We start from the raw sequence: 13398 nt of genomic DNA, 5'->3' as shown, positions 1-13398 counted from the left end.
CTGATTGGTCAATATAATGACATTCAGGTAGGTAAGGTATGGCTACGGTGCGCATGTGCAACAGGAGAATCTTTGAGTTGGATCGTATTTTACGTATTTAGCAGAAGTTTAGGCATTTTTGATAGTTTTTGACAGTTTTAGAGTCTTCAAATTTCGATGGAGAACCAAACGACACCCCCTGAAATCCCTCAGCCACTCATCAAACTGGTGAGACTCATAACCCGGGGTTTCTATGGAATAGAACACGCGCTTGTTATGGACATCTTGGTTCACAACAGGTAAGACAGCATGGTTTTCGCTACTCTCCAAGCAGATGCTATGGGGAAAATAGTGACATTTTCCTTGTATATGCCGTCTGTCAGCTTGTTCCACTAAGTATACGTTACAGCGAACTGTACAAATTTGTCAGATATCACTTGGCAGTGTCCTCTCTGAATTATGCTTGGATAGGTAAATTGTAAAATAAATTTTACGATACCAAAGTACTAAACCATACTTCCAGAGGGTACATGTGATTAGATCAGTGACAGTTGAAAACGTCAGCACTTCAGAAAGCAACTGTAGTACGTGTTTTTTTGACTGGTTTTCTGTAAACTTACGGTAACGGCACCAGTGTTTTCTTTACTCAATTACTGTAGCAGTATGCGACATATAGCACTATGACAATCTCAAAACCAAGTTGCAAACACTCCGTTTTTTCTACGAACTAAATCACATCCAGTTCAAATGTATTCACAGTACTTGACTGTCCCTATATTTTTTGTGACAGGTACATCAAAGAAGAGGACCTGATAGAGAAACTGAAATTCGAGAGGAAACATCTGCGGATGATCATCACCCAGCTGAAGAACGACCAGTTCCTGAAGTCGCGCATGCGGATGGAGACCCACTCGGACGGGCACACCACCCGCCACAACTACTACTCCGTCAACTACAAGATGGTGGTCAACGTGGTCAAGTACAAGCTGGACCACATGCGGCGGAAGATTGAAACGGACGAGAGGGACTCGACGAACCGGGCGTCGTTCCTCTGCCCGATGTGCGGGAAGACGTTTACGGACTTGGAGACGGACCAGCTGTTTGACCCGTTGACGGGGACGTTCAACTGTACGTACTGTCAGACGGAGGTGCAGGAAGACCAGAGCCGGGACCAGGAGAAGGATTCGCGTACGCTCCTGGTACGCTTCAACCAACAGATCGAACCCGTCTATCAACTGTTGCGGGAGCTGGAAGACATGAGCCTACCACAAGAGGTCTTGGATCCCGACCTCATACTTGGGCTCATTCCTAATAAGACGGTCTCGGGCGGAGGGAGACCGGGCGAGTCCGGAGGTAGTCGCGGCTGGGCCGATGGTACGCAGCGTGTCGGACTTGACCTGAACCAAGAGGTCACGATCAACATGGAGAATAAGAATGCTCCATCCGCGGCCTTACCTGCGGCTGAGGTGAAGGAGCGACCAGTATGGCTGAGGGACAGCACTGTACACGATGAAGAACTATCCTTGTCGTCGGACGGCGTGAAAGAACCAGGCATCATGGAGTCCCGCCCCAGCGCGCAACAGGACAACAACGACATCATGCGGGTCCTTCTGGCGCACGAGAAGAAGGGGGCGAGCTCAGCCGTCTCCGCGGCCATCCCGTCGGCGGGGGTTGCCGATAGCGACAGCGATAGTAGTAAGTCGGACACAGAGGACTCCAACAACTTCTTTGGAATGATGGCTCAGCCTGGCATATCTGGTACTAACTCACAAGAGGTGGAAGAGATGCAGGATGAAGATGATGAGGAAGAGGATGTTCCCATGGTAACGGTGGGAGGAGTAGAGTACCCGTATCACCAAGTCAGCGAGAGGCCAGACCTCATCGCACAGATGACATCAGCGGAGAAAGAGGCTTACATGAAGATTGGACAGCAGTACTACGCTCATTTATACGACTGATAAGATGGAAGATAGAACACCTTTTTATTGTGATGGAGGACTTTATCATATAAATTGTTCTAAATTGACTGAGTCAGTTCGGTTATTTGTGGGGGCCGTAACTAAATCTCAGTGGAGGATTTTGCAAACGAACACTACTAGATTTGGTTCATCCAACAAATAAAGATTGAAGTAAAGCCCATCCTGTCCCCTTGTATTTTTGCAACTTGTAGTGATTTTCTCTTGGGACTGATGCCCCAATCAAATATGTGAATAGAATAAGGGCAAGAGTTAAATATTGTGTCTACCACTCCGCCCAAGAAAAAATACCTTGTTTCTGGTTTCAGTCCTGAAAAATTAAGGTTGGTAGGTAGGGATTCTTGTTCCTTTTTCTATTTCTATAATTTGTATGAAGGAAGTTTTAATTATTTAAATGAATGGTATAGTTATTCTGAACTGTTATCCTGATCTCTGACTGCATAATAGCTGCATTATTTCCCCAATGCATGCCACTAAAAGCATGTCACTACTATTACTAAAGCCGGCTAACACACGAAATCCCCAGAGCCAAACTCACATGACCCCACCGACTTGGATCTATTTTAATCAACATATGTATACTAATATAGGGGACCTAGATGGTGGTTCTTTTTTATCTACAACCAGATGTTGGGTCCAGCAGGTTTTTGAGACATTGTATGCCTCTAGCTGCTTTTCTGTCCTTGATTAGAGCCTTTGTCCTGTACTGTGCAGAAGTACCAATACAAAGACCAGGGAGGTTAAAAATTAGGTGGTTTTTAACCTCCTTGCAAAGACATACAAAATGTTGCAAAAACAGTGGAAATCCATTAAAGTTTTTAACAAAAAAGCCCACTGTTAGGGGGTCCAAACTCCCTGCTGGCACAAGAGCTAACCTCCACTCAAGAATTTGTAATAAGAGAACTTAAGAAATTAGAACTCTAACTTTGAAGTTCTGCTGAGAAAAACTGGGAGCTGCTAGGAGGCCTGTTATCAAACTTGACCTACACTTTCCAGACCCTTACCTAGTACCTACCTTGTATCATGAGCAAAACCCAGCTTTAGTTTTACTTTTAGACCTCTAAATCACCTTTGCATCCAGAGAGCCACATCTAATCAAGAGTTCTCATGTCATACTGTTTACAAAGATAGATTCATCCACAGTCAACTCCTCCATAGCAAACCAAAGCACAAATCGGTCACAAATCAAAAACATTATTATCAAAGTATCTTTCTTTCTTACAGTAAGTATTATCCTGGCTTCTTGTAATGTTGCTGAAGTGGAAGATTGGCTTGAATTGTTGTAGTTACATTTGTACTTGCCCATTTGAGTCATAACAGTTTATGTTCACTTGGTTTGATTTGTTATGGTCTCGTTTAGCCAGCAAGACAAGAGGAAAAGTATGTAACATTTCCTTCAGTCCTGTTGTTGCCCAGACGGCACCAGAGTCGAGGAGGCGAGACCAGTCACCGTCCAACGGATGGGGAAGACAGACGACCAGGTTCCTCTCAACAGACATTCTGTTCACAGCAAACTTTAAGGTGAATTGTTGGAAGTTGTACACAATTTGTTTTCGCAATTGATATTTTATGTCCATAAAAATTTGTCCCAACTTTACATCACTGTTGAGAGGAGAGATACAAGTGATGCCCACACACCACCTGTATATACCTGGAATCTGAAAAGGGGATATAAGGCCATATTGATTTGATCATATGGATGACATCTTCCAGAAACCCAGAAACTGATGCGAGCGTGAAAAAAAAAACAGAAGTTTAGTTAAAACAAGTTGACTTCATTTTGAAATCTGTCTTCGGCAAGTTCGTATGAGTATATGGTATACCCAACAATAGAGTGTTCATTTTGTTCTTTCTTGACTTCAAGACAGAATTGATTTTGCCTTCCATGATACTAGTATTAGTATCCGTTCTTCCGTTCTATAAATTTAATGATTTTGCAACTGCTTTGGAAGGTTTGCAGTGTGGTAGAATACCTTTTTTGTATACCGAAAAAATGACAGATGCATCCATATAATGGAATCAAACTAACCTTATTAACATTAGTAGAACGAAAAATAAGAAACTAAGTGTATTGTTACGTTCAAAATATTGCAGCCTAAATCTACACACTAGTGCCTGAATCAGATGTTTTATGAAGACACATGCAGTCAACTATTAAAAAGAATAGATTAAAGCTAATGCATACAAAGGATACAACTTGGGTACAACCAAGGTACACTTGGAACCATACAAAATGTATTGGCATTAGGGCTGGGTACCGGTACAGAAAATTCAGGTCCAGGTCCGGTTCAGGTCCAAAGGATCAGGTCCAGGTCCGGACCTGAACCTGGACCTGATGCAGTATGACTCATACCAATGGTCCATTCCACTACAAAGAAATCTGTTTGATGGAGTATTAGACTTACACTGGCGTTTTAAAATCCTACGACGCTAACTGCACCTGTACGACTGGCTGTAAAACTTGGTACAAATGACTATAAACTCTACCCTACTTCACTCTTGTTATTTTCTTCCACTTGCAAGCGCCGAAACGTGTGAATGCCTGATCAAATAATCTGTTAATTTCCTAATAGGTCCAACATCCGGTCCACCTAATTTTTTCAGGTGCGGTTTTTCTGGACCGGTCCAATGAGAAAAACCGGTTTTGTACCGGTACGCTGTATCGGTACCCAGCCCTAATTGGCATGCAAAAAAAGGCCATGCATGTTGATTCTATTCCACACAGAACTTAACTCATGGCATATAGGCTACACACGAAAATGGTTGATATTGTCGGAAAGAAAATATCTTTAGTATACCTAAAGTAAATCAAGCTAATAATAATGAAAATCTTAAGTATATTACTAATGTAGGTAAGTAATACTATTGTTCTACTAAAAGAACAAATTTAAAGGTAACTTACCAAATATTGTGAAAGAGAAAAAGAACAAAAGGGAAGAACATTAAACATGAATTCGAATGACAAAAATGAAAGACAAAGAGGAAATATTACAAAAAGGAAAAACAATAAAAAGGAAAAATTACGAAAAAATGAAAAATAGCAAAAAGATAACAAAAAGGAAAAATAGCAAAAAGGAAAAATCACAAAAACATGAAAAATAACAAAAAATAAAAAATTACATAAAATGAAAAATAAAAATAGAAATAAAAAAGCTAAAAAAAAGGAAAAAGAACAAAGAAAAACAACAAAAAGAAAACAACAAAAGAGACAACGCAACAAAAAGGAAAAATACCAAAAAACAACAAAAGGGAAAATGATACAACAGCAAAAAGATAAGAACAAAAAGAAGAAGCAAAATATACAGGTGAAGCAAAGAACAGAACTAAATATTAAAGAAAAACGTCAAACGCTTGCGTGCACATCTTTCACAGGTTTCAAAAACGCGTACGTTTTTTATGTAATTCTGTTGTTTCTCCTGCCCACTCCTTCCTGTCGGCGATGATCCTGTCATTTGCCAACATGAGTCCTCCGGCTCGTGTGGGAATAGATGCCAATTTTGGACGCAGATGAACGGCAACAGATGCTACGTGCAGAGAAGATACAGACTGGCATATGGCCTTGTTTCATCCTCTTCTTCTCTTGGACAGCAGCTGATCTGTTGGCTTCGGAGGCCCTTGTTCCTACTATGAACTGGCTTCTCCAAGTCACAGTTGCTTCCCAGCAGTTAACATTGTTGTTGCAGCTCCTCAAGCTTGCTTTCATGTTGTCGCGACACACGTATCTATTGAAGAGTCTGCCCTGAACGCGATGCCCTTCCTTCAGTTGACCGTACAGCATGCAGCATCTTGGAGATTCTGTTGTTCTCCATGCGGACAACGTGCCCTGTCAATCTTATGCTACGGTCACCTTTGCAAAGATGGGTGTGTAGAGGGTGTATTTTTCCCAGTGATAGACTGTCGGATACCGCAGAGTACTAGTACCTCTTGAAGTGCTCACTATTAGCGAACGGCGTCTATTTGTTACGAGGTCCACTCCGAATTAAAATCACTCAGGGGCCCGACCGAGCCGATAGCCGCAGGGTGTCCCACGGAGCCACGTGGGGGTTACGCCAGAAAGTGAACCGTAAATTACCGGCTGGGCCTTCTTTCCCAATCAGACCGAAACATTAATGGCACTTAATGACCAAGCACTCAACGTTAGAAAGATCGTCATGACATGTAGGTTGGGTACTCTATCCTGCTACATGATGTCGCAGATTTCCGCATGCAGACATCGTTGACGGAACTGCACAAGTAACTGGATGTGCTGATGGTGAGAGGTCCAGGTCTCGCACTAGTCGCAGCAGTAAAGGGGTGAACTCAGTACCACGGCAAGCTTGGTGGGGAGATGGATGCTGTGACCTTGCCAAATTCGCTTTGTCAATCGGTCGGCCATACATGCCCGTTCCCGATGCTCTGCATCACCTCTGCCACTGACCTGTAATGGTCCTTCCCAGGTAGCAGAACTTGCACACAGTCTTGATCTCTGCTGTTCATAACGATGGGAGGAGGTGATGGCACAGACACGTTGGTAGCCTATGATGGTGAAGGCTGGAACATTGCTTCAGTCTTAATAGCTTATAAAAGCTGCTCCTGAGCACGAATCGTAAACAGGCGAGTACAATACAACCTATTACTAGTATATACTGCAGGTCGTCATGAAAATATGAGTCTAGTGCGCAGTGCTATAGTGCGCGAAGACAAACTCATTTAGTAGAATGGTTCCTGAATACATTTAGTAATGGGTTGGTGTTTTCAAAGGTAAGTTGAAGAAGTTCCTATCTTTGCAAAACCGGGTGAGGTGCACTTAAGCATCCCCACTTTAAGTTGTTGAAAACAATCCTTTCGAGTGAGGTATACTTAAGCATCCACCCGGTAAGTTGAAATCTATCCTTTCGGGTGAGGTGCACTTAAGCATCCGCCCGTTAAGATGAAAATTATCCTTCCGGCTGAGGTTCACTTAAGCATCCGAATGGTAAATTAAAGATTATCCTTTCGGGTGAGGTGTATAAGCATCCACACGGAAACTTGAAAACTATTCTTTCGGGTAAGATGCACTTAAGCATCCGCTCGATAAGTTGAAAACAATCTTTTCGGGTGACACTTATGCATCCGCCCGGTAAGTTGAAATCTATTCTTTCGGGTGAGGTGCACTTAAGCATCCGCCCGGTAAGTTGAAAACTATCCTTCGGATGAGGTGCACTTAAGCATCCGCCCGGTAAGTTGAAAACGATTCTTTCGGGTGAGGTGCACTTAAGCATCCGCCTGGTAAGTGGAAAACTATCCTTTCGGGTGAGATGCACTTAAGCATCCACCTGGTTAGTTGAAAACTATCCTTTCGGGTGAGATGTTCTTAAGCATCCGCCCGGTAAGTTGAAAACTATTCTTTTGGGTAAGGTGCACTTAAGCATCCGCTCGATAAGTGGAAAACTATCCTTTCGGGTGAGGTGAACAAAAGCATCTGTGCGATAAGTTGAAAACTATCCTTTCGGGTGAGGTGAAAAAAGGCATCCACCCGGTAAGTTGAAAACAACCGGATGGAAGCTTTTGTGCTCCACGGCCGAAAGTGCATAAGATTTCGGCTGGCACACTGTAAGCTGAAAAGAAACAACTGCACCAATTCCTTAAATTTTTGTAATAAAGCACTTAAGTTTCCATTCCATAAGCTGAAAAGAAAATCATATTTCGTACGCATTCCATGTCTCCAAATGGGCTTCCTCATCTTCTTTTTGCTTTCTCCTCCACCACTAGATTCGACCTCGACCACTGGAAGGTAAAAACTTTTCATTCGGGTAAGGTGCGCTAAAGCATCCGGCCGCATGGCCGATTAGTCAAAAAATATCATTTCGGGTGAGGTGCACTTAAGCATCCGCCTGGTAAGTTGAAAATTATCCTTTCGGGTGAGGTGCACTTAAGCATCCGCCCAGTAAGTTGAAAATTATCCATTCGGGTGAGATGCACTTAAGCATCCGCCCAGTAAGTTGAAAATTATCCTTTCGGGTGAGGTGCACTTAAGCATCCGCCCGGTAAGTTGAAAACTATCCTTTCGGGTCAGATGCACTTAAGCATCCGCCCAGTAAATTGAAAATTATTCTTTCGGGTGAGACGCACTTAAGCATCCGCCTGGAAAGTTGAAATCTATCCTTTCGGGTGACACTTAAGCATCCGCCCGGTAAGTTGAAAACTATCCATTCGGGTGAGGTGCACTTAAGCATCCGCCCAGTAAGTTGAAAACTATCCTTTCGGATGAGGTGCTTACGCATGCTCCAAGTAAGTTGAAAACTACCCTTTCGGGTAAGATGCACTAAAACATCCGCCTGGTAAGTTAAAAGCTGTCCTTTCGGGTGAGGTGCACTTAAGCATCCGCCCGGTAATTTAAAACTATCCTTTCAGGTGAGGTGCACTTAAGCATCCGCCCTGTAAGTTGAAAACTATCCTTTCGGGTGAGGTGCACTTAAGCATTCGCCCAGTAAGTTGAAATCTATCCTTTCGGGTGACACTTAAGCATCCGCCCGGTAAGTTGAAAACTATCCTTTCGGGTGAGGTGCACTTAAGCATCCGCCTGGTAAGTTGAAAACGATCCTTTCGGGTGAGATGCACTTAAGCATCCGCCTTGTAAGTTGAAAACGATCCTTTCGGGTGAGGTGCACATAAGCATCTACCCGGTAAGTTGAAAACTATCATTTAGGGTGAGGTGCACCCAAGCATTCGCCCTGTAAGTTGAAAACTATCCTTTCGTGTGAGATGCACTTAAGCATCCGCCCAGTAAGTTGAAAATTATCCTTTCGGGTGAGGTGCACTTAAGCATCCGCCCGGTAAGTTGAAAACTATCCTTTCGGGTGGGGTGCACCTAAGCATCCGCCTGTAAAGTTGAAAATTATCCTTTCGGGTGAGATGCACTTAAGCATCCGCCCAGTAAGTTGAAAATTATCCTTTCGGGTGAGGTGCACTTAAGCATCCGCCCGGTAAGTTGAAAATTATCCTTTCGGGTGAGGTGCACTTAAGCATCCGCCTGGAAAGTTGAAAATTATCCTTTCGGGTGACACTTAAGCATCCGCCCGGTAAGTTAAAGACTATCCTTTCGGGTGAGGTGCACTTAAGCATCCGCCCAGTAAGTTGAAAACAATCGGATGGAAGCTTTAGTGCTCCACGGCCGAAAGTGTATTAGATTTCGGCTCGCACACTGTAAGCTGAAAGGAAACAAATGCACTAATTACTTGAATTTTGGTAATGGATCACTTAACTTTACATTCCATCAGCTGAAAAGGAAATTATATTTCGTACGTATGCCATGTCTCCAAATGGGCTTCCTCATGTCCTTTTTGCTTTCTCCTCGACCAACAGATTCAACCTCGATCACTGAAAGATAAAAACTATCCATTCGGGCAAGGTGCACTAAACCATACGACCGCATGTCCGATTAGTTGAAAACTATCCTTTCGGGTGAGATGCACTTAAGCATCCGCCCGGTCAGTTGAAAACTACCCTTTCGGGTGACACTTCAGCATCCGCCTGGTTAGTTGAAAACTATCTTTTTGGGTGATGTGCACTTAAGCATCCGCCCGGTAAGTTGAAAATTATCCTTTCGGGTGAGGTGCACAGAAGCATCCACCCGGTAAGTTGAAAACAACCGGGTGGAAGCTTTGGTGCTCCACGGCCGAAAGTGTATTAGATTTCGGCTCGCACACTGTAAGCTGAAAAGAAACAAAAGCACTAATTCCTTAAATTTTGGTAATGGAGCACTTAACTTTCCAAATCCATAAGCTGAAAAGAAAATCATGTTTCGTACGTATTCCATGTCTCCAAATGGGCTTCCTCATCTTCTTTTTGCTTTCTTCTCCACAACTAGATTCGACCTCGACCACTGGAAGGTAATAACTTTTCATTCGGGTAAGGTGCGCTAAAGCATCCGGCCGCATGGCCGATTAGTCGAAAAATATCATTTCGGGTGGGGTGCACTTAAGCATCCGCCTGGTAAGTTGAAAAGTATCCTTTCGGGTCAGATGCACTTAAGCATCCGCCCAGTAAGTTGAAAATTATCCTTTCGGGTGAGGTGCACTTAAGCATCCGCCCAGTAAGTTGAAAATTATCCTTTCGGGTCAGATGCACTTAAGCATCCGCCCAGTAAGTTGAAAATTATCCTTTCGGGTGAGGTGCACTTAAGCATCCGCCCAGTAAGTTGAAAATTATCCTTTCGGGTCAGATGCACTTAAGCATCCGCCCAGTAAGTTGAAAATTATCCTTTCGGGTGAGGTGCACTTAAGCATCCGCCCAGTAAGTTGAAAATTATCCTTTCGGGTGAGGTGCACTTAAGCATCCGCCCAGTAAGTTGAAAATTATCCTTTCGGGTGAGGTGCACTTAAGCATCCGCCCAGTAAGTTGAAAATTATCCTTTCGGGTGAGGTGCACTTAAGCATCCGCCCAGTAAGTTGAAAATTATCCTTTCGGGTGAGGTGCACTTAAGCATCCGCCCAGTAAGTTGAAAATTATCCTTTCGGGTCAGATGCACTTAAGCATCCGCCCAGTAAGTTGAAAATTATCCTTTCGGGTGAGGTGCACTTAAGCATCCGCCCAGTAAGTTGAAAATTATCCTTTCGGGTGAGGTGCACTTAAGCATCCGCCCAGTAAGTTGAAAAGTATCCTTTCGGGTGGGGTGCACTTAAGCATCCGCCCAGTAAGTTGAAAAGTATCCTTTCGGGTGGGGTGCACTTAAGCATCCGCCCAGTAAGTTGAAAACTATCCTTTCGGGTGACACTTAAGCATCCGCCCAGTAAGTTAAAGACTATCCTTTCGGGTGAGGTGCACTTAAGCATCCGCCCGGTAAGTTGAAAATTATCCTTTCGGGTGAGGTGCACTTAAGCATCCGCCCGGTAAGTTAAAGACTATCCTTTCGGGTGAGGTGCACTTAAGCATCCGCCCGGTAAGTTGAAAATTATCCTTTCGGGTGAGGTGCACTTAAGCATCCGCCCGGTAAGTTAAAGACTATCCTTTCGGGTGAGGTGCACTTAAGCATCCGCCCAGTAAGTTGAAAATTATCCTTTCGGGTGAGGTGCACTTAAGCATCCGCCCGGTAAGTTAAAGACTATCCTTTCGGGTGAGGTGCACTTAAGCATCCGCCCGGTAAGTTGAAAACAATCGGATGGAAGCTTTAGTGCTCCACGGCCGAAAGTGTATTAGATTTCGGCTCGCACACTGTAAGCTGAAAGGAAACAAATGCACTAATTACTTGAATTTTGGTAATGGATCACTTAACTTTACATTCCATCAGCTGAAAAGGAAATCGTATTTCGTACGTATTCCATGTCTCCAAATGGGCTTCCTCATGTCCTTTTTGCTTTCTCCTCGACAACAGATTCAACCTCGATCACTGAAAGATAAAAACTATCCATTCGGGCAAGGTGCACTAAACCATACGACCGCATGTCCGATTAGTTGAAAACTATCCTTTCGGGTGAGATGCACTTAAGCATCCGCCCGGTCAGTTGAAAACTACCCTTTCGGGTGACACTTCAGCATCCGCCTGGTAAGTTGAAAACTATCCTTTCGGGTGAGGTGCACAGAAGCATCCACCCGGTAAGTTGAAAACAACCGGATGGAAGCTTTAGTGCTCCACGACCGAAAGTGTATTAGATTTCGGCTGGCACACTGTAAGCTGAAAAGAAACAAAAGCACTAATTCCTTAGATGTTGGTAATGGAGCACTTAACTTTCCATTCCCCAAGCTGAAAAGAAAATCATATTTCGTACGCATTCCATGTCTCCAAAGGGCCTTTCTCATCTTATTTTTGCTTTCTCATCGACCACTAGATTCGACCTCGACCACTGGAAGGTAAAAACTATCCATTCGGGTGAGGTGCACTTAAGCATCCGCCTGGTAAGTTGAAAACTACCCTTTTGGGTGACACTTGAGCCTCCGCCTGGTTAGTTGAAAACTATCTTTTCCCTTTCGGGTGAGATGCACTTAAGCATCCGCCCGGTAAGTTGAAAACGATTCTTTCGGGTGAGGTGCACTTAAGCATCCGCCTGGTACGTGGAAAACTATCCTTTCGGGTGAAGTGCACTTAAGCATCCGCCTGGTACGTGGAAAACTATCCTTTCGGATGAGGTGCACTTAAGCATCCACCTGGTTAGTTGAAAACTATCCTTTCGGGTGAGATGTACTTATGCATCCGCCTGGCAAGTTGAAAACTATCCTATAAATTGAGGTACACTTAAGCATCCGCCCGGTAAGTTGAAAACTATTCTTTTGGGTAAGGTGCACTTAAGCATCCGCTCGATAAGTGGAAAACTATCCTTTCGGGTGAGGTGAACAAAAGCATCCGCGCGATAAGTTGAAAACTATTCTTTCGGGTGAGGTGCACTTAAGCATCCACCCTGTAAGTTAAAAACTGTCTATTTGATTTTGGGTGAGTTGCACTTAAGCACCCACCCGGTAACTTGAAAACTATCATTTCGGGTGAGGTGCACTTAAGCATTCCCCCGGTAAGTTGAAAACTATCCTTTAGGGTGAGGTGCACTTAAGCATCCGCCTTGTAAGTTGAAAACTATCCTTTAGGGTGAGATGCACTTAAGCATCCGACCGGTAAGTTAAAAACTATCCTTCCGGATGAGGTGCACTTAAGCATCCGCCCAGTAAGTTGAAAACTATCCTTTCGGGTGAGGTGCACTTAAGCATTCGCCCGGTAAGTTGAAAACTATCCTTTCGGGTGAGGTGCACTTAAGCATCCGCCCGGTAAGTTGAAAACTATCCTTTCGGGTGAGGTGCACTTAAGCATCCGCCCTGTAAGTTGAAAACTATCCTTTCGGGTGAGGTGCACTTATGCATCCGCCTGGTAAGTTGAAAACTATCCTTTCGGGTGAGGTGCACTTAAGCATCCACCCGGTAAGTTGAAAACTATCCTTTCGGGTGAGGTGCACTTAAGCATCCGCCCGGTAAGTTGAAAACTATCCTTTAGGGTGAGATGCACTTAAGCATCCGACCGGTAAGTTAAAAACTATCCTTCCGGATGAGGTGCACTTAAGCATCCGACCGGTAAGTTGAAAACTATCCTTCCGGATGAGGTGCACTTAAGCATTCGCCCGGTAAGTTGAAAACTATTCTTTCGGGTGAGGTGCACTTAAGCATCCGCCCGGTAAGTTGAAAACTATCTCTTCGGGTGAGGTGCACTTAAGCATCCGCCCAGTAAGTTGAAAACTATCCTTTCGGGTGAGGTGCACTTAAGCATTCGCCCGGTAAGTTGAAAACTATCCTTTCGGGTGAGGTGCACTTAAGCATCCGCCTGGTAAGTTGAAAACGATCCTTTCGGGTGAGCTGCACTTAAGCATCCGCCTTGTAAGTTGAAAACGATCCTTTCGGGTGAGGTCCACTTATGCATCCGCCTGGTAAGTTGAAAACGATCCTTTCGGGTGAGGTGCACATAAGCATCTACCCGGTAAGTTGAAAACTATCCTTTCGGGTGACACTT

At 44.1% G+C, this 13398-nt stretch overlaps 1 protein-coding gene across 1 annotated transcript; it reads left to right on the top strand.

The window, feature by feature from the left end:
* The first annotated feature begins 20 nt into the window (after window positions 1-20).
* LOC118422908 (general transcription factor IIE subunit 1-like) lies at window positions 21-2115 on the top strand. The gene is made up of 2 exons (XM_035830759.1): window positions 21-278; window positions 770-2115. The coding sequence occupies exons 1-2, from the start codon at window positions 157-159 to the stop codon at window positions 1935-1937; spliced, it is 1290 nt and encodes a 429-aa protein (XP_035686652.1). The 5' UTR covers window positions 21-156; the 3' UTR covers window positions 1938-2115.
* The last annotated feature ends 11283 nt before the right edge of the window (window positions 2116-13398 follow it).

This window comes from Branchiostoma floridae, chromosome 1 (genome assembly GCF_000003815.2).
Source record: "Branchiostoma floridae strain S238N-H82 chromosome 1, Bfl_VNyyK, whole genome shotgun sequence".
Lineage (NCBI taxonomy): Eukaryota > Metazoa > Chordata > Leptocardii > Amphioxiformes > Branchiostomatidae > Branchiostoma > Branchiostoma floridae.
Note: the sequence above shows the minus strand (reverse complement) of the source record. Positions and strands in the feature narration are given on the sequence as shown.